Genomic DNA, 26,914 nt, shown 5'->3' with positions numbered 1-26,914 from the left:
ATCCCATCAGGAATGGCTGCATTGTCATCTTCTGTGGCCTGGTTCTTTACCATAACAAATTGAAGTAGAATTTAGTATTTTGTTGACTCTGATTCTACCCACCCCCCACCCCCATGGCACTGTATTTGAGCCCTAGCCACCCAATGAAAAGGAGAAGATTAAACTTCAGAATTTTAGATCCCTCCATTTCTTTAATTCTCTTTTCTAGCCTTAGAGGTCACAAATTTCCTGGAATGTTCACAAAGAATTCTACACACACATACACACTCTCTCTTACACACAAACACACACACACACCAAAACAGTTATCACTCCCTGTAGGTGTTGAAAAAACAGCTTCAACATCTTGACCACTCCAAAAATAAGATAGGTACTGAACCAAAAAAGGTCTCTTTTGGCAGAAGGAGAATAGAAATGATTAAACATGAATGTGTGCATGTGTGTGTGTGTGCGAGTGTGTGTGTGTTTCTCAGACAGAAAGGTGATTGACTGACTCAGTGGCTCTGAACTGCACAAACTGTGTGTAAAATGAGGTTGAGTGGGGTAAGGTACAGACAGAGGAAGTTGCAGTTAACAGTGACAAAGCAAGAGACAAACAGCGTCATCAACTAGACATTGACAGGAAAGCAGAAAACCATCCCACACTACGTCTGGAGTTTTCTACCCTTATTTTCAGTCTGGAAAAAAAAAACGTTAGAGATTAATTGAATGTTTTACCTGCAAGTATTTTCTCATGTGTCCTTTTAAAAGTGTTCAAGAAACATGCTTAATAGGTTTCTAATTTTCGGAAACATTAAATAAAACCTAGACATTCCTTTCTTCATCATTTAATCTCACTCATGAGAGCTAAGTACAATTTGGCATTCCCACGCTATAATTATGTATGTATGTATGTATGTATGAATGTATGTATGTATACACACACATACTACATAGATAATTGGGCTAATAACTCTCAGTATTGGGCAACTGTTTGTAATTAATGAGCACATTGGCGTAGTTTTATATGAATACATTTGGAGTGTAAACAAATGCTTATTGATTGAGTGACTTATGACAGTCAGCTGGGTATTAATGAATATTATTAAGATGTTCTCCATATTGTTGACTGTGTTACAAGGACCTCATAGCCATACGTTTTTAAACATTTAGGTGGTTATTTATTGTCATGCATCTAGATATTGATAAATTCCATCAAATAGCTTTAAAAATGTGTCAGTTGAATCCCATTACCTGACAACTACATGCACATTTTCTTGGATACCTGCTAACAGGGATCACCGCAGCTGTGCTTTCTCCTGCTGTTTGTACTTCTCATTGCTCCGGACTATGTGTGAGAGGATGATAATTGGTTATTACACTGTCTCTTCACAAAAGTAGGCTATGTTTGGGGTTTGTGATGAAAACTATCTTTTCTGTGGAAATGTAAGAAGTTGCCACCACATCAAGAAAGGACATGCACCAATTCCATGTTTTCCAGGGTTTTTCTTGCAGCAAGTCCATGCAGACATTGTCAAACTGCTGGGCAGCATCAGCTGGCTTTCATGTCTGCTTTTCATGTCTTGCTTTCATGTGTGTAGTTCTGCAGAATCTGTTCACTTTAGGGTTCTTCTCAAAGTCTTTGTGAGTTGCTGAACCCAAATCCAACTGCATCAGAAACTGTCTGCATTTCTTCCTGTACTACAGTAATGAGCCATATATTTACAAAGGTTTCCAGTTTTCAAAAGTCAATATGCCTTTTTCATGGTGGAGGTAATGTACATTTTAAAAAGTGATGTGAAAAAATAAGTGCTTCATTCCTGGAAGGTTAGGTATGCAATACATAAAACCTTTCTCTTCTATATCTTTGTAGTGATAACTATATCCCTTGATTTAAATAATCACTCTTTGTATTGAAGCTTGAAGATGACTACTCCACTGTGTATCTTAAGGGATTAAGCCTCTACAAAGTTGGGTGTAAACATATTTATATCACTTTATATACATGAATGGATATGTATAAAATTTATATATATACTGATACTTGGTATGACATTGCCAAGATTCCTCAAAACTTAATACCTGCTTTAATATTTTCTTTCTCCCGATCTCTCCCAGTATCTCCTTCCCCACTTCTCTCCCTCCTTTCCCTTTTCCTTCCAAGCCTTTTTTCCCTCTTTCCCTCGGGACTTTAACTGTGATTCAGAGAAAGGGTGCCCTCCTGCACAGTCACAGTACCATCTCATATTTGAGAATGCTATCTTAGTTCAATGGTAACTGTGGAGCTGGAGCTCAAATTGAAATCTCCCAGTCAGTTGCCCCATTCTATTGTCCTTTATGGCTGTTTCTATAAAGATTTTCCCCATAATTTACCCTAGAACAAAAGCATAAAATCAAAAAGCCTAGAAAAGAAAAACATAAATGAATTTTAGTCATCAACTTGATGTGACTATTCTAAAGCTTCTGTGTATCTGAGGAAGGTTAAAGGCAAGCCACTGTTGTCATTTCAGTTATATGATTCTAAGATTTTTATCAAGAGAAATGAGCACTGGGACAGAAGAGAGAAGGGAGTGTGCAGAACTCTATATGTGAAGCTGAGGAATTAGGTTAAGCATTTGTTTATCCTCTATTGACAAGGGACAAATACTGATGAATACAGGAATACTGTGTACCTCTTTCCTCTAGCTAATGGTCTTCGAGTACCACTTTTACCAGGAAAACTTTTGACCCCATTTAAATCAAGAAAGTTGGGACCAGGCAGGGCATAAAGATGCTTGCTGCCAAGGGTTATCTTAATACAGTGAAGATTCAACCCCAGGATCCACATGGTGAAAAGAGAGAAGTGGCTACTGAAGGTTGTCGTCTGACCTCCACATGTGTGCTGCAGGGTATACTGGTATATATTCATAAATGCACACATACAAACACAGGCACATCAAACAAGTAAATGCAAAAAAAATTTAAAAACTGAATGTCTTAATATGCACCTTGATATGAATTTCTTGTCACGTAAGGCATCAGAGAAACTTTCAAAGTCTGCTATTCTTATACCCAGCCCTAAGAACCCATTCTGAGACACTCCGTTGGCTAAAGCTATCCACCAATAGAAACAATAAATGCAGTGTGTTTACATGTACAGTTTTTAAATAAGCTTTTAACACACACTTTTCATTGTTCAAAGTCAACTTCTTTACATCAGTGATAATCAGAGAAAGTGAGAGTTTTGTAGCTTTCTATATAAAATGTGTTCCTTATACAAGTAATTATAATTGAGGGAAGTTTATCTTTAGTGAAGTATTTCACAAAGATTGAAGAAGAAATGCCAAAGTTGTAATAAAGTCATTATTTTACCACCTAGAAACTAGTGTGTTTTTCATGTAGAACTTGTGACCCCGAGGCCTTGAGCCCTGGGGAAAGGAGGAAAATGAAGAGCAGGAAATGAGACTCCACACACACACTTCTCTGCCTCCACTGTCTCTTTCCCCATTAAGTTTCTCTTTCTCATGTATTACAATTCCAAAAATAGAGGTCTGGGGTCCATTCTGATAGGTGACAATCCCCAACCAACCATTAGCTATTTCAGTGTTCCTGGACAGAAACAAGGGTCCCAATGCAAGCACCAGAAGGGCCACATGAGCACCTTAGAATCAACAGAGTGCATGAAGAAAGTCACAGGTCTAGGGATATTGAAGCCATGTACAAACCAAACGCTCTTGAGTCCGTACTCTCCTTCCTGCTCAGTGGGACTTCTTCCTGAGAAGTCTGTCACACTTGCCAGAACGTTCCCTTTGTACTGAACCATTTTCCTGCCCTTTATTTCTTCAACTGATGGAGAAAAAGATCCCTCTTGATAGCTGGCATCATTTGGACTCCCACAAAATGAGATGCCAAGAGGGAGCCAAATGCTACCACAACAGCACATTGTGCTTGACTGATCAAGCAGCCCCCAGGCTATCCCCTCAAACATGTCTGCCCTAAATCTCACCCAGTCTATGGTTCCCACTAAGAACTGTCAGAAAATCAGAGGAGAAGCTCCTTAAACATACACTACTTGATAGAGCAAGACACATTCACGCTCTCAAAATCTCTTCAAGACGATTAAATTAGTTTTCTTCAAAAACTAACTGCAAAGACAAAGAGAGAGATGGAAAAGGAACTTGCAAATTAAAGGCAATATAAGAAATGGTCAGACACTAACAATTGTGGCTGTATAACCCTTCGGAATATACTAAAACAGATGAATTATAGACTTTGAAATGGAGAAATTCATGGTAGGTGAATCATGTCCTCATAAAAAATTAAAACAAAAGAGAGATGTAAGGGAATATGCTCAAAATGCATTACATTCTTGAATGAAAATGTCTTATATAACCTGGTATCATAATTTTTTAAAAAATTTAAAAGAGTGATCGAGAAAGACAAGACCATAAAATATATTTCATACGGTCATAAGATGTGACTTCTGTCTGGATCTTGATTTAAATAGACTTAAAACCCTACTGCATTTATGAACAGATATTAATGACATTAAAACCTGGTAATATTTTCATGTTATTTTGGTATTCTGTCTCTGTCTTACAGTCCACCTTTCTGGACACACACATACATATATTCTTTTATTAACAGTTATTATTAATAATAAGCATAATGACCTATGAATTTGCTTCAAGATAGAATAGGAAGCCTATAGTGGCATCAATAAAAGAGAACTGAGACTGAGTTTATATTGGTGAGCCTGATGAGTAAGTGTGTGGGAATCATTATCCTGGTACTGAGGGCTGCTTGGAAGTTTTCCTAATGAAAGGTGTTGTTTTTAAAAATATTCATAAGTACATGGTATACTTCAGTTTGAAATCCAACACCACAAAGCTGTTTCTTACTGTCTCCATTCCTTCTGCTATGGTGAGAAACCTGGCTTCTAAAAATATCAGTGTTAAGTAATTTTTTTTTTCTGTCTTAACATGTAAACAGAGGTTCAGAATTCCTACACCTGGAACACTACAAATAACAGAATTTCTTCATAAAGGACAGCCCCTTTATGAAGCTCCTTTCAGCCCCTTTTTAAATACAAAAGAGAAAGAATATAACACTGTATTTAGACCTTATTTGAAATAGTTTGACTTACACATACATATTATCAACATGCGTTGTCAAGGTATTTACTTCTGATAATATTAAATTTAAATTTTATGCCCCTTCCTTTTATTTAGCTAATTTCTTGATTAAATAAAAAATTGCATGGTTCAAACTTTAAACTATACTCTTACTTATACAGATATGTGTGCACATGTAAATATATATACACACATGTACAAAAGCATATGCCTTACTTCTGTTACCTCGCTTTGTTCTCTTCCCCTTCCCATGGTGAGCTGTTTCACCTACTTGTTATTTTATAGTTTTTATGTCCCTTGACAAACAACTACAGCCTATCTACAGCTCCTTTGTTCTTTATATTAAAGGTGCAAGTTAGTAAAGTTTTTCCCTCTCTAAACAGATTTTATGTATCTTGAGGATGGACATCCGTGTTTTCCTGGTGCTCTTCTATTGTATGGCTCTCACACCCAATCACTGTTTGCATATCTTTTGGTGACTCTGGAAGTGGTGGTCATGAGAACAAATCTCTAAGACAGAAATGTATGTCAGTGGAGTGTACCTGCTGCTCCCTGGTCCTCCCATCAGAGTGCAGGTTGCCTGGGTCAGCGATAACAGAGAATGCTGCCAAGCTCCTGAAACGCCACCACTATGATTGGAGCAAAGGAGAACAGGGCTAGTGTGTTTACCTCATTAGAACAAATTTCATCATCTCTATGCATTTTAATAACCATATATATATATATATATATATATATATATATATATATATATATATATATAATGTTGTCTTTTATTTATTTATATGGGATTTTAACACTTTAATTTCAATTTTAAAGAGTTTGCAACTTCATCCTATATCTTGTAATTTCCCACCTGTTTCTGCTGCAGTGTGTTTTAGCTAGAAGCTTTATCTAAGCCTGCTGTAATACAAATGTAGTCATGCAGCTGTCCTTCAGTTTCTGGGGTGGATGGCTTCTAGAAGTCCTGCAGATACCAAGTGAGTGGGTGCTCGGTTCCTCAGAGACGGCATGGGATTCATGTGTATCTGCACACATCCTCCTCTGTTTTCAGTCCTCCCTTGGTTGCTTGTCACTGACAGTGCAAAGAACATGCTGTGTGAGTGTTTGCTGTACTATTTAGGGAATGATGATGGAAACACGTATTCATATGTGGTACAGGTGAAATTGCCTTTTTCCCAATATTTTAATCCATGGTTGATTGAATCCATGGATATTGATATGGAGGCTGATTTTGTTGCATCCTGATTTGGAGCCAGTTTTAGATCTCATTAAGTTCAAGGTACAGAAAATGGCCATATGTGCTTCTAGAAAGCTTATTATACATACATATTGAGAAACACTTAGGCGCACACCTTCTGACTTGGTTTTTGGGTTTGTGAGTTGAGTTTGTTTATGAAGGAGGGACACAGGGCTTTGTATTAGGTTCAGTGTCTTCCAGAGCTAGACACCTTCACTGTCTACATTCCCGGACTAGGTTTTTTGTTTGTTTGTTTGTTTGTTTGTTTGTTTTTCATTTGGATTTTAGAAACATTTGATCGGGGTCAATGGGAGAAGTGGAGGTAATGACGTAAGGCAACTTGAATGGCTTCTGTTCCTCTTTCACTCACAACTAGCACTGTGCCTGTACCCTAAAAGATGCTCAGAAATGTCTGGCTAAACGCTGCTCTTCATACTGATATAGTTACAGAACTGTAAATGGGGAACTTTTAATTATACATATACTCTTCAAATAAGGGCGTATTTATCTTATCTGAAATCATGTCAATGAATTAAAAAACAACATCCCCCACAGTATGTTGCTGTTGGAAAGCAAACATGACTGGCTTGTATGAAAGTGTAAATGCAGGAATAGAAACACACTTTCTCTCTCTTTATATATATGTATGTGTGTGCATGTATGTATATGTGGCAGGAAGTGGATATTTACTCATATGGCATTTTTATTCCTACACAAAATAGTTTCAACACTTTTGCTTATTAATTTTAAGCTCAGATTTTATCAGACTTTCACTCCCAAAGCTGAATGTTATACAAATCTTTCTACCAGGTTCTTTGTCCTAGATTTTATCCCCAACATTTTCTTAAGTGGTATATTTCATTTAATAAAATATTTTATATCATTTAATGTTCTAGTCATACATTATCTTTTGTTTTTTATTTTATTTTTTAATTTTATTATTAGTTACATTTTTATTAACTCTGTATTCCAGCTGTATCCCGTTCCCTCATTCCCTCCCAATCCCACGCTCTCTCCCTCATCTTCTTGTCCCCAACATTTTAAAAAGCATAATCACATTAGTGTTTAAAAATTTAAATGTATTTATTAAATAATTCTCTTCTTTCGCATTTAATGTATTATGAAGGAACCAGTGTGCTAGATTATAAATCAGCAAAACCTGTGCACTTAACCTAAAGCATGTTTTCTGATCTTGGCTTTGCTCTACAGCTACTCAACACAGGCCAGGCTTATAAATACCACTTGCCTCTGGGCATACCAAGTCTTACTATTTGTATGCTAATTCAAAGATGTTCTCCATAAGATAGAAGTGTTCGACTTTTGACACCAGTAAGTTCCTAACTCATATCTGTGTGCTCTCTGTGCTCACCATATGAAGTATTCTTTCATAACTGCTAGGCTCTGTTAGAAATACAGACTTGGCAGATTAAAATTTAATCCATCCACTTCTGGGAAACTTCTGTAAACTTGTTGTTTACAGCCTCATGGTGCTAATTGGCTTCAGTGTGTCAACAGAGAGTTCTTATGTGGTCATGAGAGTAGAAGAGATGTGGGTCCTGGGTTAGTCGTTCATCTTCTTTCTTCAGACCTGGAGTTTGCTGACACAGTCGGTCCGTCTACTCTCAGTTGAATCAGAGGCTTCAGGTGGAGCCATGATAACTGATTGTTGTCTTTGTGTCCAGAATGGAGGATTTCACAAATATGTAAGCTCAGGGCAGGACTGAGAGGTGATTGTTGAATGTAGTTCTGCTACTCAGGTTCTTAGCGTGTCCCATAGGACCACTTGAGGAAACTACGCAAAGTGCCAGGACCTACATATAGGAATTCTAATCCTATAGATAAAACATGTTCTAGTTCATATCTTAGGCAATTTTTAGGCCGATTTTTATCTGAATAGAAGGCTGGTCTCTGTATGGAAGCTCCATACAGAGAGTTGTAGTATTGGTTGATTCATTTAGTATTCATGAGCTCTAAATGACTCTCAAATACTAAATATAATACTTGAAACTGGGCTGGAAAAAACATCAAGTGAGTGTCTGGGTTCATTTGTGCTTCTGTTACAAAATATCATAGGACAGAACTTAAACCAGAAATTTACCACTTATGAGTCTTAACATTGGGAGTCAAAGGCACAGTGGGTCAGTGTTGGGTAAGGGATGCTCCCTATTAACATGTTGTTTTTATTTCCTCAGATGAGGGAATAAGATGAGAGTCATTCCCCAGCCTTTCTAGCTCTTTCTGAACTCCCACCAGTTGATTCAACTCAGCTGTTATGGCCCAAACTCCTCTTCAAGCTGATTGACTCAAACTGGCTTCTTTTGGCTTCTGACTGAATTCCTCTGCCTGGCTTCAAACTAATTCTGGCCACATATTTTAATATTCTGGCTCCTTCTCACTCTATGGCTTGTTTTGTCTTCACCTATGTCTCACTTGTTGTCTCCCACCTGAATATGTAAAACTGGTAAAATCTTTTTATAATAAAAGTATCCATATAAAGCCCTCTCCCACACTCTCTCCCTGTCCCTGTCTCTTTCCCAGTCCCTGTTCTTCTCTCTCTCTCTCTCTTTCTCTCTCTTTTTCTCTCTTTCTCTCTCTCTGTGCTGCCCTTAAGTAGCTTCTCTTTCTATCCTGTTCTCATAAGAGTTGGATATATCCTATCTCTGGCTCATTCTGTCATATCTTTCTCTCATTCATCACTGTGTCTGCCCCTCAATTAGATGTCACTTTCAAATATAACTGCTTCCTTCTAAAAACTAACTTTACCTTCATTATTTGGGATTAAAGATGTATACTAAGGGTATGTCTTTATTCCAGGCAGATCATAATGTATAAAGTGTGTGTGCTTTCCAGCCAGATCACATAGACTTAAAAAGTCTTTGGATGTGATCCCTTGTCATAGCAGCCACATTGCTGGTTGAAAATTCCTCTCCACCCCAGTTCCAAGAGAGTGGTTTATCATGTTATTTTCTGTAAAGGACATTTTCTATGTCCTCACATATTGGAAGGAATAGAAAGGGAACAAGCTTTCTTCTTTAATATATCACTGACCCACTAAGATGGAGTTATTTTATCACAGAAGTTCCTCTGTGACCAACTCCCGTGTAGTTCGTCCTTACTCATTCACTTTCTGAGTAGGGCAAGCAAGTGTGTTAACAGTAGTCCCTCATCATGATTTCCCCTTTTATGGTGTCAATAGCTTGCTGTTGCCCATGGTCTAAAAATGTATAGTGTCAGAACTAATTTTCAAGTTTTAAGTTGGAAGCAATCCTGAAAATCTTGATAAAGTTTGTGGCATCTTGCTCCATCCCTCCGGGGAGGTATATCATCCCATTGTGCGGCATATCCATGCTCTGTGCCTCCCATCCACTGATCACTTCCTAGTCATTTGGTTACATATAGTGTTTGACATCGTGTCGTATTTATGGTTTCAGACATCTGTTGTGGGTCTTTGAACATATCCACTGTGGACTAAGGGTGTGACTATAAATCTGGGACCTGGCATGCCGTGTGGAAGTTTCATCAGCTACTGTTAGGCAGGAGCACAGAGTACTACCCCATTGCCTCAGCCCTCCTGGTAACAGGCAGTTGCAAATGCTTTCAACTGTTGTATATCAAGAGAAAATCAAATGAGCCTCTGCTGAGATATTCCTTTATCTGCATCCCTGACGACACTTATAACAGCGGGAAAAGAAGTAAAGGATTGCTTAAGAAATTAGATAAACTCTCAGCTTCAGTGTTTGTCATTTTTGAGTGAAGCTTTATAAAGCTGAGAGTTCTTACACACTACCTACCCCTTATCAAAACCACCTCCCTTATCAAAACCAACAGGTAGCCCTGTCATCTGCACTGTGCTTGCATGTGAGAACCATGACACCCAGGGATCTGCCCCATGTACTATGACCTTGTCATGTCCTTTCTTTTGAGTAAATCACTATAGAAGATAGTTAATGATGGCCAGAAATGGGAATGGAAGCATGTACCACTGTAGGGAGCAGATCAAGTCCTGAGTGAATGTATTTTGACGTAAGTATGGTGGTGTCAAGGCCTCTAAAACTTCAGAACACTTGGCAAAGCCATTAGCCACGTGGGCCGGGCTGAATAGGGGTGGCAATGATCTTCCTGGGAGTCTGAGTGCTTATGAACTATTAATCAGTGTATGCAAAGACATCTGCCTCCCAGATGTTTATAGCCTGAGACGACTTACCTACAGAGATATCCTACCAAGATTAGCCAACCCCTCCCTGTTGCTGTACCTGAGAAAAACACTAGGGATTCAGGTTGTAGCAGGAGTGGTAGTAGACCTCACCTGACCCCAGCTTTACTGTGCGCATGTCAGTGTGTCTGTCCATGCTTTATTCCTTTGCTCTCCCTAGCCAGGATTCCATGACCTGAGCCTCACAGTTTGAGGCTAATCGCTTTTCATCTGCACCTTCTGTCAAAGGTCAGTGGAAAGTTATTTTGTGTTTCCATGGTGATTCCTGTCTTTCCACTCTCTACAGACTGACGGCAGCACAAGCAAGCCTCTTGAGCATAGGTGTGAAAAAAGAGAGCTGTTTCCTGTATTATTTGACTCAAAAAAATAAAAATAAAAAGAATTGTTGCCCATGACATAACATATCCAGATAATGACAGAGGAGCTGACATAAGTAACAGTGGATAGTATTTATATCTGAAATTTGAACCTAAGGCTAGGAGCTTAAGGAATTTACAGCAAAAGAGTGAAACTGTTTATCTCTGTCAGTTGTTAAAATAAATAAATATAAATGTCTGTCTGTGCTAGTTTCTTGCTTACTTCTTCCTCCCACACAGCCTAGTGCTGTTTAGGGACTCCAGCTCCACTCAGGATCCAAAGGAAGCAAAAGACTCAGATCTGAGCAGCTGTGAGTTATACCACGGAGACATCAGTGGGACAAATGCTTAATTAAGAGAGAGACTTTGAACACTTGGGGCAATGTTTCCCAGTCTGTGGTTTTAATATTCCCCCGAAGTTCTCATATTGCACACCTGGCCTCCCATGCAGCCATGTTAGTGCTGGACACAAGGTCACAGCGCTCATGAGTAGGCTAAATCCAACAACAGAAAGATGGAGTCTGTGATTCCAAGTCTTGCTCTTGGTCCCCTTCTCCTATTCACCTTTCACAGTGGATGACACATCAACAACTCCCTTGCTGGCTACCGACACTTGACTTTGGGCTTTCCACCCTCCAGAACTGTGGAAAATCAGTGATAGATTTCATGGTCTCCAGCATTGTGCTACAGCAATCGATGCAAAGTGGAGTATTTTTTCTCACCCCCTATGATAGTGTATATTTTTCTTATAGCTTTATGTTGTGTATATAACTGAGTAAGTGATGTTTCTTGCTTGTACTTCTCCAATGGAAATTCCTGGTTTAGAGGCTTTGGGGAGAAAAAGGCTCAAAACTTTCTTTTTGGTTCTCCACTGACTAGACCTGAGCATTTCCTGTATTGTGTGGCAGTTGTTGTTTTTTGTTTTGTTTTGTTTTTTACTTTGAGATAAATGGATTTTACCCTGGGCTTTTTTTTCCCCCTTTGGTTGAACGTTTTTCTTTTCTTTTTCTTTTTTTTATTTAATTTTATTTTTTTTCTTATCAGTTACATTTTATTAACTCTGTATCCCAGCTGTGTCCCACTCCCTCATTCCCTCCCAATCCCACCCTCCCTCCCTCATCTCCACCTTGCCCCTTTCCAAGTCCACTGATGGGGGGGACCTCCTCCCCATTCATCTGATCCTGTTTTATCAGGTGTCTTCAGGACTGGCTGTGAAGCCCTCCTCTGTGGCCTAACAGAACTGCTCCTCCCTTGGGGAGTGGGGAAGTCAAAGAGCCAGTCATTGAGTTCCTGTAAAGTCCAAGTGGATCAAAGACCTCAACATAAAACCAGATACTCTAAATCTGTTAGAAGAAAAAGTGGGGAACAGCCTAGAACTCATTGGCACAGGAGACAACTTCCTGAACAGAACACCAACAGCACAGGCTCTAAGAGCAACAATCAATAAATGGGACCTCATGAAACTGAAAAGCTTCTGTAAAGCAAAGGACACCGTCATCAAAACAAAACGACTGCCTACAGATTGGGAAAGAATCTTCACTAACCCTTTATCTGACAGAGGACTAATATCCAGTATATACAAAGAACTAAAGAAGCTGAAAAGCAGCAACCAAGTAATCCACTTAAAAAATGGGGAACATAGCTAAACAGAGAATTCTCGACAGAGGAATATCGAATGGCAGAGAAACACTTAAAGAAATGCTCAACTTCATTAGCCATCAGAGAAATGCAAATACCCTGGGCTTTCTTATTCGTCTCTGGTATTATAGTAGATCTACTGACTGAGTGGCTTAAACACCATTTATAGCTCAGAGTTCTAGAGCCATGTTCTTGAGACATATAAGACCCATGCAGAGCTAACGCGTGCTTCCAGATGCTTCTTTCCTTCTACATAGCGCTTTCCTATGTAGACATTCTTTGTCTATTCTTATAAGGAAAGCAATACCATTCAAGAGAACATTACTCACCCGGGGAACACTACCTTCTAATGCCATTCCATTAGGGGTAAGGTTTTTCATGTGAGTCTTGGGTAGGGGGTGAAGTTCATAGCAGTGTACAGATCAAACATAGAACACTTCTGATCTTTCTTAGTTATAATTTGGATAAGGATAAATGAGCTTTACTTTGGGCATCACAGAAAAACAATGGTTAGAAGTACAACTGGAGAGAAATGTATTGTTAGAATAGGGTGGTAGAGCTCATTCTACTGCATCATATCCTTAAAGAAAGTTGAATGATAGAAAGGGGAAAAAAAGATGAGAAAAGCCTAAGTGAGAAGATGGTATCTTGTTTCAATGGAGTATTTCTAGCAATGAATAGAGAGTATATGTCAATGTCCTGCTCGTGTAATAAAATGCATATATAAATCAAGGTAAGAGGAGGAAAAGTTTATTTCAGCTCATAACTTCCAGTCATAGGCACTTGGACTGGTTGCTTTGGGCCGGTAGCAGCACAGTGCATCATGGAGCCCCAGCATATAAGGAAGGAAGATTGTTCACGTCATAAGGCTAGAAAGCAAGAGCAGAAAATGGAGACTCAAAGGCTTCAACATTCCTTACAAGGAAAAGTTTCAAATGGCCATACCTTCTGTCGTTTCTGCCACCTTCCCTGTCTGGCCCCTGGCTGTCTACTAAGCCTTTGGTTCCTCAGCAGGATGCAGAGGTGTTTTCACCCTCCCACCACCCCTTACTGTTAGGAGATGGTCCACTGCTGTGAAGTATTTCATCCTCCTAGAATTAGTAACATCTACTTGGCTGTAACTCTTTGGCCATAACTTGGCCCCCTCTAGTTTGGAGAAAGTGAACACAAGAGAGAGAGGTGAAGTGTGAAATGGGGAATTTGAAAGAGTTTACAGACTTTAGGTCTTTCACCCTTGGATGAGTCATTGCAAGCTAAAATATCATTAAGAAGAAGTCAAGATATAAAGAGTATTTTATTATTACCCAGCATATCAGTTGTCTCAGCTTGCCTGTCTTTTGTTTGTTTGGTTTTGACACAGGATTAGTGTCTTGTTGGGACTGTAGTCATGCCCATGAGATTCACCAGTATTTCCTTAAGTACTCATGGAAAAAGTATATTTGTTAGCCCCAGTAACTCTATAAAGCATAGGGAAACTTGAAATTAATTTAACTTAAAAATCTATATACATATATTTATTTATAATATTTATTACACTAGTAATGAAATGGTACTTAAGAAATGATTCTGCAGGCATTTTCTGAAAGGTTTACATTATAAAACACAATTTTAACTTACAATAGCTGTGACTGTATGCACAAGACATGCATAAGATAAAGTCAGCCAAAATTCCTGCCTGCATGGGGGAGAGGCCCATGAAGTCCCATTCCCTATCCATTGACAATAAATGGCTACCCTGAGAGAGAGAATCACTTTCTTCAGAGATCTAGACCCTGAGAAGGTACCCATTCTCCAGGAAGTGATTCTGTGCCTATGCACAGACATACAGCACTAAATAGATTCAGTGGGTATTAAATTTGAGAGAGAGAGAGTGAGAGAGTATGAGCAAGCACAGGGAAGGAAATGTGGGAGTGAGTACAGAGGAGTTAGGAGGAAGGAATGGGGGGATGGATTGAATCTAAACACATTTAAGAATATCAACTAAAATACTTAAGAAAACATAATCATAACATGGTTAAAGGGTATAGGTTTGATTATCGATATCCTTTGCAGTTAGGAGAGGGTCAAATCCCAAATATTATTTATTAACAGTTCTCACTCTCCTCACATATGCCATTTACTCTGCAGCTCTCATGAAGCAAAATCGATGTGTTGTCCTTCCCCACCCTGTTGAAGTCCTTCTGTTTTAGTTCTTAATGAGCATCAGAAAAAAGGTCCAGGCCTGCAATGGGGGAGACATGGGGTGAGAAGGCTCAGACCTGCTCTGGTAATTAGTGTGGGGATAATGGACCTTTCCTGGTAATTGTGTTACCCTGCCTTTGGCAACCAGAGAGGGACCCTTTCAGTCTCTTTATATAGTGTAATTTCTTTGATTATAATAAAGCCAGTCATGAGAAACAGGAAATAATTCAAAGCATAAATCACAAAGAATCCATTTTGTAAGTCTGTTAAAAAATGAAGAAAAAAAGTTGGAGAGAGAGATTTTTTTCCCCTCTCATTCAATTAATATAAATTGGTATTTAGTGTTCACTGAGTGTTATGGAGGGAGCCCAGGGTTAAAGACCGCAGAGCCACTGGGAAAAAATCCTTTGTGGTTACTCTGCCTGCCTCTGAAAATCTCTGGGCACCCAGGAACAAAATAAAATTATTCTTATCCGTTAAAAAATGCCCATAAGTGACATCCTAAATAACTGCCATTTTATCTTTCTTGAGCATCCAAATACATTATTAAAACCTCTGATGGGCTTACAGAAACATCTGCTGGAAGTTTTCAGAAAAAGCAAAGGGAGTAATCATGCAGAATTTTCTTTCTTTAATTTTTTTTAATATTAACCACAGGTTATTTACTTTGTATCCCAGCTATAGCCCCTTCTCTCACAGAATTTTCTTTGAGTCAAATGAGAAAATGTTTTTAAAATATTCCTTTAAAGATCTTCTGGAGGTATCTCCATCTCTGATCTCAAGCTGTACTATAGAGCAATAGTAATAAAAACTGCATGGTACTGTCATAGAAACAGACTGGTGGATCAATGGAATCTAATAAAAAGACTGAGAAGTAAGCCCATATACTTATGGATACCTGATTTTTGACAAAGATGCCAAAACCATACGATGGAAAAAAAGATAACATCTTGAACAAATGGTGCTGGTCTAACTGGATATCTACATGTAGAAAATGAAAATAGATCCATATTTATCACACTGCACAAAACTAAAGTCCAAGTGGATCAAAGACCTCAACATAAAACCAGACACACTAAACCTATTAGAAGAAAAAGTGGGGAAGAGCCTTGAGCTTATTGGCACAGGAGACAACTTCCTGAACAGAACACCAACAGCATAGGCTCTAAGAGTAACAATCAATAGATGGGACCTCATGAAACTGAAAAAGCTTCTGTAAAGCAAAGGACACTGTCATCAGAACAAAATGACAGCCTACAGACTGGGAAAGGATCTTCACCAACCTTATATGTGACAGAGGGCTAATGTCCACTATATATAAAGAATTCAGAAGTTGAAAAGCAACAAATCAAGTAATCCAATTAAAAAATGAGGAACAGAGCTAAACAGAGAATTCTCTGTAGAGGAATATAGAATGGCAGAGAAACACTTAAATGCTCAATATCCTTAGTTATCAGGGAAGTGCAAATCAAAACGACCCTGAGATTTCACCTTACACCCATCAGAATGGCTAAGGTCAAAAACTCAAGTGACAACACATGCTGGAGAGGATGTGGAGAAAGGGGAACCCTACTCCATTTCTGGTGGAATATAAACTTGTACAATCACTTTGGAAATCAATCTGGCACTTTCTCAGACAATTAGGAATAGTGCTACCTCAAGATCCAGCTATACCACTCCTAGGCCTATATCCAAAATTTGCTCAAGTATACAATAAGGACATTTACTCAGCCATGTTTATAGCAGCTTTATTCGTAATAGCCAGAATCTGGAAACATCTCAGATATCCCTCAGTTGAGGAATGGATACAGAAATTGTTGTACATTTACACAATGGAATACTACTCAGCAATTAAAAACAAGGAAATCATGAAATTTGCGGGCAAATGGTGGGAACTACAAAAGATCACCCTGAGTGAGGTATCCCAGAAGCAGAAAGACAAACATGGTTTCTGCTCACTTATAAGTGGATATTAGACACATAATATAGGATAATCACACTAAAAGTTGTATACCTAAAGAAGCTACTCATGAAGGAGGACCGTAGGTAAGATGCTTAATCTTCATTCAGAAAGGATGGGATAGGCGTTGGAAGATGGAGAAAACAGGGAACAGACAGGATCCTACCAAAGAGGGCCTCTGAAAGACTCTACCCAGCAGGGTATTAAAGCAGGTGCTGAGACTCATAGCCAAACTTTGGACAGAGTGCAGGGAATCTTATGAAAGAAGGAGAAGATAGAAAGACCTGGAGGGAACAGGAACTCCACAAGGAGAGCAACAGAATCAAACTATTTGGGCAAAGGGGTCTTTTTTGAGACTGATTACTCCAACCAAAGACCATTCATGGAAACAACCTAGAACCCCTGCATAGATGTAGCCCATGGCAGCTCAGTCTCCAAGTGGGTTTCCTAGTAATTGGAACAGGGACTGCTTCTGACATGAACTCAGTGGCTGGCTCTTTGATTGCCTCCCCCAGGGGGGAGCAGCCTTACCAGGCCACATAGGAAGACAGTGCAACCAGTCCTGATGAGACCTGATAGGCTAGGGTCAGATGGAAGGGGAAGAGGACCTCCCCTATCAGTGGACTAGGGATGGGGCATGGGAAGAGAAAAGAGAGGGAGGGTGGAATTGGGAATGGATAAGGGAGGGGGCTACAACTGTGATACAGAGTGGATAAATTGTAATAACTAAAAAAATAAATTAAAAATATTCCTTCAAAATTACCTAAGAAGGAACTCTTTAATCGAACAGTAATTTTTAAAATTAAAATCTGATAACATTATGGGCTAATAAATTATCAGATGAAAATGTTTAAAGTAACTACAAACTTCTGACTAATCATACAGCTTTTCTAGAAAAAATATTTGAATCAAAATTTCAAATAAAAATCAGAGATGGTCTGATTTTAGAGGCCAAATGTGCATAATAGAGACTGTGATAGCTTTACACTAAAATACTCTGAAACACTTTGTATGATGAGATAGAGTTAATAGATCCACAGGGAGCTAATACTGGGTAGCACAGAAGAGGCTGAAGGTAGCCTGACCTAAGTCACAGATCACAGACATTAATCCAGAAAGAACCACAATCTGGACTGATGGGTGAGCCCATAAAAACGAAACTGTTGGGAGCTTCTTTTCTAGCTGGTTGCTTTTGTTGGGAGCCATGGGGCACAGGTTCTAGCCAGAATGTCTAGCATGGCGGGCTTCAGGGCAGACAACAGAGGCTTACAGATCTGGCCTTTTCATTGCCTACTCAGGAGTGGTAAGTGGAAGCCGTCTAGAGTATGTCTTGCCACTGAACTGTCTGTGAGAGTAGCTACGTGCTTTACAGAATGGTCAACAAGTTCAGCCAGTGCTAAAACTGAGACTGCTGAACAAATCCTCACTGAAGCTTCCACAGACACAATATCAGAAAGAGAAGCCACAGAGATGGTCCAGCAGTAAAGAGGGGGGATCAGAGATCAGCACCCACACATTTCTGGGGATGTCTATAACCCCAGTACTGCAGGGAACAAAAATGTAAATATCATTAGGGCTTGCTGACTTCCATCCAGCTGAAAAATGCAAGCTTCATGTGCAAGGAGAGGCCATACCTCAAAGGAGCAAGGTAGAGAATAATAGAGGAGACACCAACACTCTCCTCAGGTTTCCACCTGCACACTCAGGCACATGCACTTGCACAACTCACACATGTAATTCACTCTCACATGCACTTATACCCACACATACACGTTTAAAAAGTATTTTTAAAGGAAAATACAAGAACTTTTCCAGAAGAAGGAATTGACTGGTAATATTTACACAAAGAAGGTCTTCCTGGTAAAAAAAACTTGAAACAGTTGTAGCCCACACCTACCTTCATAGCCTCAGCCTGTTCCCAGCCTCTGTGGAGGTCAGAGGTCAATGTCAGGTGTCTTTCCTCAGGCACTTGTTACTTTTTGTTGGAGACATGGTATCTTTTTGGCCTGGAACTAACCAAATAAGCTAGGTTAGCCAGCCATTGAGTCCCAGGGATGGGCCAGTTTCTTCATCCCCAATATTGAGATTCCAACTATATGTCTCAAAGCCTGCAGATTGAACTCAGGTCAGTTGTCCCTGCCTGAGAACTGCCTTTTCTAGAATTATGCATACTGTGAATTGTGCGCTTTTTCTACCTACGCTGGCCCTGATGAAATTTCTAGACCCACTTTCACTATAGCTCTCTCTTCCCTACCCAGGTCTCCACTCTTGCTTGAGACTCAGCTGAACAAAACTGTATGCGCCCTCCTTTCACACTGAAGACTGGGAGACCTCAGGCCCATTTGAAACTTCTTCGTGGCTCCTTTATCTTCTACACAGTAGAAATATGAGGACAGCAGTGGCCACAATAAATGATGTGCAATTAGCTGTATGTGTCCCAAGCACAGTTTTAACTCCTTAATAGTATTGTTTTTGACTAGATTATATCCCTCCAGTCCCCTTTATATGTACCTCCTTGCTCTTTTTTAAAAATAATAGCCTGTTTTTATTAACATGTATGTGTGTGTGTACACACATAGATCCATACATACACACAAGTAAATACTCCAAAATACATAGATAGAACATGTTCTGTCTGTATGTTACCACATGTACGTTTTCAGTGGTGACTATTTAGTATCGGATCACCAACTGGTGTGCTCTTCCCTGCTTGAAGACTATTTCTCCCATCATCAGCATTCCTTTGCTGCCTGAAGTTTTTTGAGTAGGGCTGAGGCCTTGTGAGCACTCCCCTGCTACATTAGCATGTCTGTTGGTGGTGTTCTTGTTCAGCTTGTGTATAGGCAGTCATGTTAATAAGAATTTATGGGTGTGGCTCCTATAATTCCTAGGACATACAATCTCACAACAAGCTCCGTGATCCTCTGCCTCCTACAGGCTTTCTGCCCTCTTTTCCAAAGTCAGTCGCACTGTACCAAAGGTCCTGTTGGAGGGAGCCTGAGACACTAATGGAGCTCTCATATAAGAGAGACGCAGCTAGATGGATGCCTACTTGTTTTGCTTACAAAACAATCATGCACTGCCTTTCTTCTTGTGACAAAAAGTTATTATAAACAAAATAAGAAATGGATTTATTTTTTTCTGTTTACTAGGCCATGTTTTTCTTTTGCTTTTCTTCCAAGAATGTCAGTGTGTTTGGGGGAAAGATTTTTTTTTTTTTATTCTGAGGGACTTTAAAGTGATATTGGATCGCTGCACTTGTGTTTTTTTCCCACCAAAAATTTCTAGCCCTGAAATCAGAGAAGTTTTTGAATACTGTGTGAACTACATATTACTGGAGCTTTGGAATGTCCACACAGCTGAACTTTATTCAGCTTATTGTCCATGGAATTGGCTATTAGCATGGCTCTGGGCTGTGCTGGCATGACATGCAAGCACGCCATCTGTCAAAGGGACCTCTAGATCAACAGTGTTTTCTGTGAGAAAGTTAAGGAATTAAGCAATTACAGCTCTCAGAACCATGGATAGAGACATGGAAATATGTTCTGTAAATACCACTGTAACTACTGAAATCCCTGTGCAGACCCTTCTGGATGTCAGGGAAGTCTGGACAGGAGAGAAAAGGGTCACTTATCTCTCTGACTTGCCCCAGAAAATATGCCCAGGTTCCTCTTCCATCCCAGGGAATCTTGCACAGAGAGGAATTTTTTAAAAATAATTTTTAGCTCAGAGAAAGCTCATATTTGGCCAGAATTTTCACATTTATACCTTCTGCATCCTCTGCCTTCTTTGTATGTTTTCTGTCAAGATCACAAAAGTGGAACAACTAAATATAATTCTGAGGCCACATTCATATACTAGGCAGGGGCTACAGCCTTCTGTCTTCAAGACTGATGGATGATGGGTATTGGGTTCTTTATATTTCTCCAAGTCTTTAGAACAGTCTTTGATGCTGATAACATTATTATCAACATGAGAACTAAAGCACAGGAGAAAGCTGCCCCATCAAACAGAACCTAATAAGTATATGGGAAGCAAGTCTATCGTATTTCTTCCCCAGGATTTTTCCGAGCTGTTCTCCTTCCACATCTGCCAGCTTTCCATGAAGTACTATAGGAACAGGGCTCAGGACTGTTTATCTATTCATCCATTTACTCATCTGTCCAATATTCTTTTCTTCAGTCAAACCCACATCCTGAAGCTCAAAATGCTGTGTGAGACTTTAGATAATACGTATGTAATTATGACCATTTACCACTATAAACATTTCTAAATTACCTTCGGATTGAATCACACACACACACACACACCAACACAATACATACACAACATATCATGCACACAATACCACACACATCTACCAACACAATACTCAACTACACAACATATTAACACACATAACACCACACACTGACTACATTTCATATCACACACATACACAAATCACATCACACATACAGAGATGTAGACATGCACACACATACACATCCCACACAGAACACAATACACACACCTTAACACAATACACATACAACATATACACACAATATGATACACATACCACATACCACATCACACATAAACACACTATATTGCACACACACAGACATAGTCACAAACATGTACACATAACACAATACACGCTCACATAAACACACATAGATACACACACATAGACATACCATGCATATAATACAGTACACACACATGCACACATATATACACACCACGTACTCATTGCAGCACACACACAGACACACTGACAATCAAAGCTGTCAACACTTTGATCAGTAGACCTTGGCAGACAAAGAGTTTGGGGACTCAGACAAGAAAGGTGCCACCGTTTTCTCAAACTTCATTTCTGAGCATGGAGAAAAGAACAAGCCTGAGTGAATCCTTGTGTCTCCTGGAGAGAAAGGCTGTGTGGGACATGGCTGTGCTGAGGCTCCTCCCACTCTGCTCTGTCTCTTTGCAAGACTCCATTCTCACATATCTGTGCTTCATTGTGCTCAGGTCTTAGTGGTTGGTTTATCGGGACACTGGCTATAGGTTGTGTGGCTCCTAAATTCTGCATGAGAGCAGATTCCAAGGTGAAGGGTGATGGTATGTCTTCTGCTCCAGTAGGAATGGACAATGGGTTGCCATCTGCTTTTATTTCTGAAAAGCAAACACAGAATCATAGGACCAGTTGCCACAATTCTGTGTTCTCACATCACCAGGGGTCTGGCTAGCTTCACCTGAAGGTATCTTCAGTTGCACTTGGGACAGCACTTGCCCCTTCTGTGGCTGGGATCGGGCTACATGACGTGTAGTTCGGGCTCCTGAGCTCGAGTGAAAGCTTCTAGAAATACTGTTGTAGAACCTAAGTAGCCAGGCTGAACCATCTTCAATCCCTAGTTCCATCATATCTAATGAAATCAGTAGTTCAGGGCTATTCACGTGGCTGAACATAAAATGTAGGTGAGGAGGAAGGAGCATTGTGGGCACCTATGTATCCATAGCCATGAAATGTCTGTGGATGGTCCCCCTGTACAAGTAAAGGAAATAAAAAACACTTGGCAAAAATCTAGAAAGGAGAAAGGAATAAACATACTAGCCACATGATAGTATGATGCAAACACCAAAGATTCTTCTATGTATTAACCTGGAACAGGCAGAAACCAGGTATGTAGGGAATAATTACCAAATCGTTGTAATAATGAAAGTCTAATATGAGGAAGCAGCAATGGGGGTATGAGGACAATGAAGACGAGAAGGGTATTTCTGGTGCCTAATCAATCACTCTGGACACTTGCTGGATATAACAAGGCAGGGAGGACAGATCTGTGCCGTGACTGAAGCCTGATCAGTATAGAATGGCAGTCAGCACTGGAATGAGTGTCCTGATATGCTGTGGAAGTTGGCAAGCAATGTTTGATAGAAGTATGGGGGTTCGATAGGGGAGGCCTTGGGGACAGAGGATGATAAGAAGGGTAGTGGGAAATGACTCTGAGTAGGAGCCATTGCGGGGAGACTAAGAGCAAAACTAAGAGCAGAGCGAGCTTATCAGTGTTATGGAGGCCAGAACAGGAAAAGGGCAAGAAGGTAGAATGCTGAGATTCAGAGACCTGTGACTGGAGGAGGCAAACACCAAGCTTCAGTGTGCTTGGCAGTGAAGTGAGTGACAGAGGTCCCAGTTCTCAAAGGTTTTTGACAGTGACAGTAAATAGATTGCTTGAAGAAGACACTGGAGAAGGAAGACTGAACTATATCTTTTATGTGGTTTTATTGTACGCAGATACACATTGATCATTCGCATAATGACAGAGCCAATGAACACAGATATTGGCATTAGGAAGGGAGCCAGACCCTAACTCTGTTAGAAAAGGTAGAATAATGCTGTTTCTGTCTATTAATTATTCTAAACAAGGACTTGACCTAGGATTCTCTAGGTCTTGCCTTAGCAAACATCCTGCTCTTAAGTTTTATTCTAGATTTTATGACTTCTGTTCATAAAGAAAAAATAGGAGCACAGGTGTTTTTTTCTATAAATCATATACACCCTCTATCTCTCTTTCTCCTTCCCTCCTCTGCTATTCCCCAGGAAAGCTGCCGACCCCACTAACCCATGCCAGCACTTCAAGTCACATCAGGACTGAGTACATCCTCTTCCACGGTGGCCTGCCAAGGCAGCCCCACCAGGGGGAGGTAATCAAAAAGCATGCCACAGAGTCCATGTTAGAAACAGCCCCTGCTCCTCTTAGTAGGGGACCCACAGAAGACCAAGTTGCCTGTCGAGTATATATTTGTAGGGGCCCTAGCTCAGGTCCATGCATGGTCCTTGGTTGGCACTTCTGTCTCCACAGGACCCCTGGGCCTGGGTTAGCTGACCCTATTGGTCTTCTTGTAAAGCTCTTGACCACTCTAGGTCCTTCTATCCTTCCCCAGCTCTCCCACAAGGCTCCCTGTGCCCCACCCAATCTTTAGCTGTGAGTCTAAACATCTGTTTCACTCCTTTGCTGGGTGCAGCCTCTTGGAAGACAGCTATGTTAGGCTCCCATCTGCAAGCAGGGAAGAGTGTCCTTGTTAGTATCAGGAGGTCCCTGTCTCCCTTGGGGTGGATCTCAGGTTGGGCCAGGGTTTGGTTGGACATTCCCTCCATCTCTGCTCTATGTTTATTCCTGCACATCTTGCAGGCAGAGTAAAATTTGGGTCAAAGTTTTTGTGGGTGGTTGGTGTTCCACCTTCCTCCACCAGGAGTCCTATCTAGTCCTATCCTCCACCAGGTGGCCTCTTCAGTCTCCATGATCCCTGCTACTAGGGGTCTCAGCTAGAGTCACCCCAGATCCTCCTTGGAGCCTACCCTGTTGTAGGTGTCTCCAACTTGTCTCAGAACTGAGCCCTCCGTTAGTTTCTCTTCTCTCTGCAAGCCCTCTACCACCCCCCTCCTCATATCTCCTCTCTACCTTTTCTCTTCTCTCCCACATTTCCCTCCTTACTCCCTCTCCTATTTTGTTCTGTCTTTTCAACTACTTCTGCTGCCTATTTTATTGTTCCTTCTGAGTGAAATTCAAGCACCCTCCCTCAGGTAGTGCTTGTTACTTAGCTTCTTTTGGTTTGTGCATTGTAGTATCGTTATGCTGTGCTGTATGGCTAATATCCGCTTATAAGTGAGTACATACTGTGTGTGTCATTTGGGGCCTAGGCTATATTGTAAATGTTTACTGACCTTAATCACAGGTGGGCAGAAGGGCAAACAAGGCCTTCACACTAGCTTCCCCACTGGGGATGCAGCATGCTTACTAGTGGCAGCAAGGACAGGAAGGGTAGGGTACAGTCTGCCATGACTACTGTCATTACGATTCTGTAGAGAAATACCTTGTAACTGGTAATAACACTCAGTGCTTTTATAAAGAAGAAATGGTTACCTGTGTTTAAATTAAGTGAGTTAAGGACAAGGCACTTGAAAGTTGATTCAGTCTTAAATGAGTATTACTTGTAGGGTACTTATGAATGCATTAGGACCTGTTTTCCTACTAAGTTTCATCATCTTTTGATATTTCCATAGTTTTCTGTTTCTATGTTTCACTTCCTCTCAAATGTCCACTTCTAGCCTCAGTTCCATGCTGCCTGGCTGTCACATGCAGTTCTGTGTTCCCCACTGCCAGAGTAAGTATTCCAAAGTCAACCAAACACACCTTGCCTTCCATTCAATGCTACTGCTGCTAGTTGGAATTGAACCTAAGCAGTTTTTAACCTATTTTTTCAAGCTCTAGAACAAGGACAACTTGAACTCTCCTTTCATGTAATGCTATCTTTCTTCTTGTGTTTTTGCCTGACCCCCACACAGAGTTGTGACCTGGAGCAGCAGAGCATCGTTCACATAGTGCAGAGACCACAGACAAAATGTGATGAAACAAATGCATCTGGAGGGGACAAACCCCACAGCGTCTCAGGGGGCTCCATACGGGAGCCTAGGAGCTTGACGCGGGTGGACCTCAGTGGCCACATCCTACCGGCAAACTCCGTCGGGCTGGCGGTCATTCTGGACACGGACAGCAGATGTGATTCAGGAGCATCCGGAGGTCCAGGTAGCTGCAGTGACTCTGCTCGAGACAGCTCACATGTTTTGTTTGTTAAGTGACTCTCCAGAGAGATGACCTCACTCTGTACATACTTGGTTCATGATATGTTGGGGCAGGGGGACAACCCAACAAACAGTTGTAGACAGTGAGGGGAGAATGGGCAACAGTAAGTACAATAAAACAGGCCATAAGAGAGTGCACATAAGGGACGTGGACAATGAGTGGGATATGAACACTAAGGGAGCTATTTCTCCTTTAAGGAGCCAGGGTGGTAAGAACATGTGACAAAGCTGTGTTAGCATTCCAGTGTGCAACTAGAGCACACATGCCTGTCTCACACTTTGTCTTTCTTTAATTTCTTATTCTCTTAAATCTATTTTCCTTGACTGTATTTTCAATGATATAGCAAAGGTCTTAAAAGGTAAAGCTATTTTTGATTCCTCTTCTGCAATATCTGGCTCTGGGTCATGATGTCATTATAGTCACTGGTGTGAAAGGTGCCTTCCTTACCATTTCAAGCATTTTCCTTGGTAAATAAGTGCAGTTGCCTCAGCAAACTTATCTAGTGGCAGGCACTCAAGACTGGTCATATCTAGCACATGAAAAAATGTTCCTAATTGTTCTGGGGACTGGGCATCCAAAATGAAGGTCCTAGGAGGCTGCAAGTCTGGAAGAACCTAGCTTTCTGTAGAAGGCATGTCATTGGTCCCTTTCATAGAGGAGAGGAAGACCATACCTTCACATTGCAGAAGGGATTCAAAGCCTAAAAATAGGAAATAATGGGCCACTGTCTCTTTAACAGTAGCTCAAAGTAATCCTCATGCCAGAAACATATTTTGAGGTCCATATTATCTGGGTTCCTATATATTCCAGGTGAAATATTTTTTTGTTTGACTATAGTGATCAATCATGAATTCATTTTTTATGAAAGTAATCCCATTGCTGAGGTCCCGAGGGTCCCACATCTAAACTATTATATTTGTGATTAGGTTTAGAGGGGGTACAAAGAGTGAAATCCTTGCAGGCAGTCATCATTTTGTTACCTTGATGATATTAATATATTTCCTTAGGCTTTTGTTATCTAATATGAATAATTAATGGTAAAACAGTAGTGATTTTGCCCTTGTATACAGATAAAAGCCAACTAGACTCTCAAAAATAGTTTAATTTTTCTCCTGCAAAGACACAGGCCTGGACTAGGATTGCTTTCTTAGCACAAGAGATGCTGAGGCCAGAAAGGCAGAAGCTTAAAATAATAGCACATTCCTCTTTTTAAAATTAACAAATAGCATTTAGTTGATTTTTAAGACCATGAATGATCTTGTAGTAAAAGGACTTAAAAAAAAAAAAAAAAAGAACAAAACAACACAGTTCACAGCTGTAGTTACATAGAAGAATGGATCGCCCCATAAATTAGGTGTACTGATCCTCCCCATGACAAATAAATGTGAACTCATTTCATAAAGGAGAGAACACCCAGGACAAAGAGGTCCTGAAATTAAAAGGGGCCGAGGTTGGCAAGATGAGAACAACAACCTAGATGGCTCCCAAGAGAAGTAAAAGACTAAGAATAGTGGAGCCGTAGCCAACTTCTAAGAGTAATACCTTGAACTTACAATGTAACACACACACACACACACACACACACACACACACACACACACACACA

General features: G+C 40.3%; 1 protein-coding gene across 3 annotated transcripts in view; it reads left to right on the top strand.

Moving 5' to 3' along the window:
* The window catches only part of Prkn (parkin RBR E3 ubiquitin protein ligase), a 1,244,902-nt gene that overhangs the window by 395,844 nt on the left and 822,144 nt on the right, over positions 1-26,914 (top strand). For all 3 annotated transcript variants that reach the window (XM_055615985.1, XM_055615986.1, XM_055615987.1), the window contains exon 3: positions 25,011-25,251. In XM_055615985.1, the coding sequence (XP_055471960.1) occupies positions 25,011-25,251 (241 nt within the window). The remainder of the gene's footprint in view (positions 1-25,010; positions 25,252-26,914) is intronic.

Source organism: Psammomys obesus, unplaced genomic scaffold (genome assembly GCF_907164565.1).
Source record: "Psammomys obesus unplaced genomic scaffold, mPsaObe1.curated_primary_1811, whole genome shotgun sequence".
NCBI lineage: Eukaryota > Metazoa > Chordata > Mammalia > Rodentia > Muridae > Psammomys > Psammomys obesus.
The sequence above is the reverse complement of the archived record's forward strand: the minus strand, read 5'-3'. Positions and strand labels throughout refer to the sequence as shown.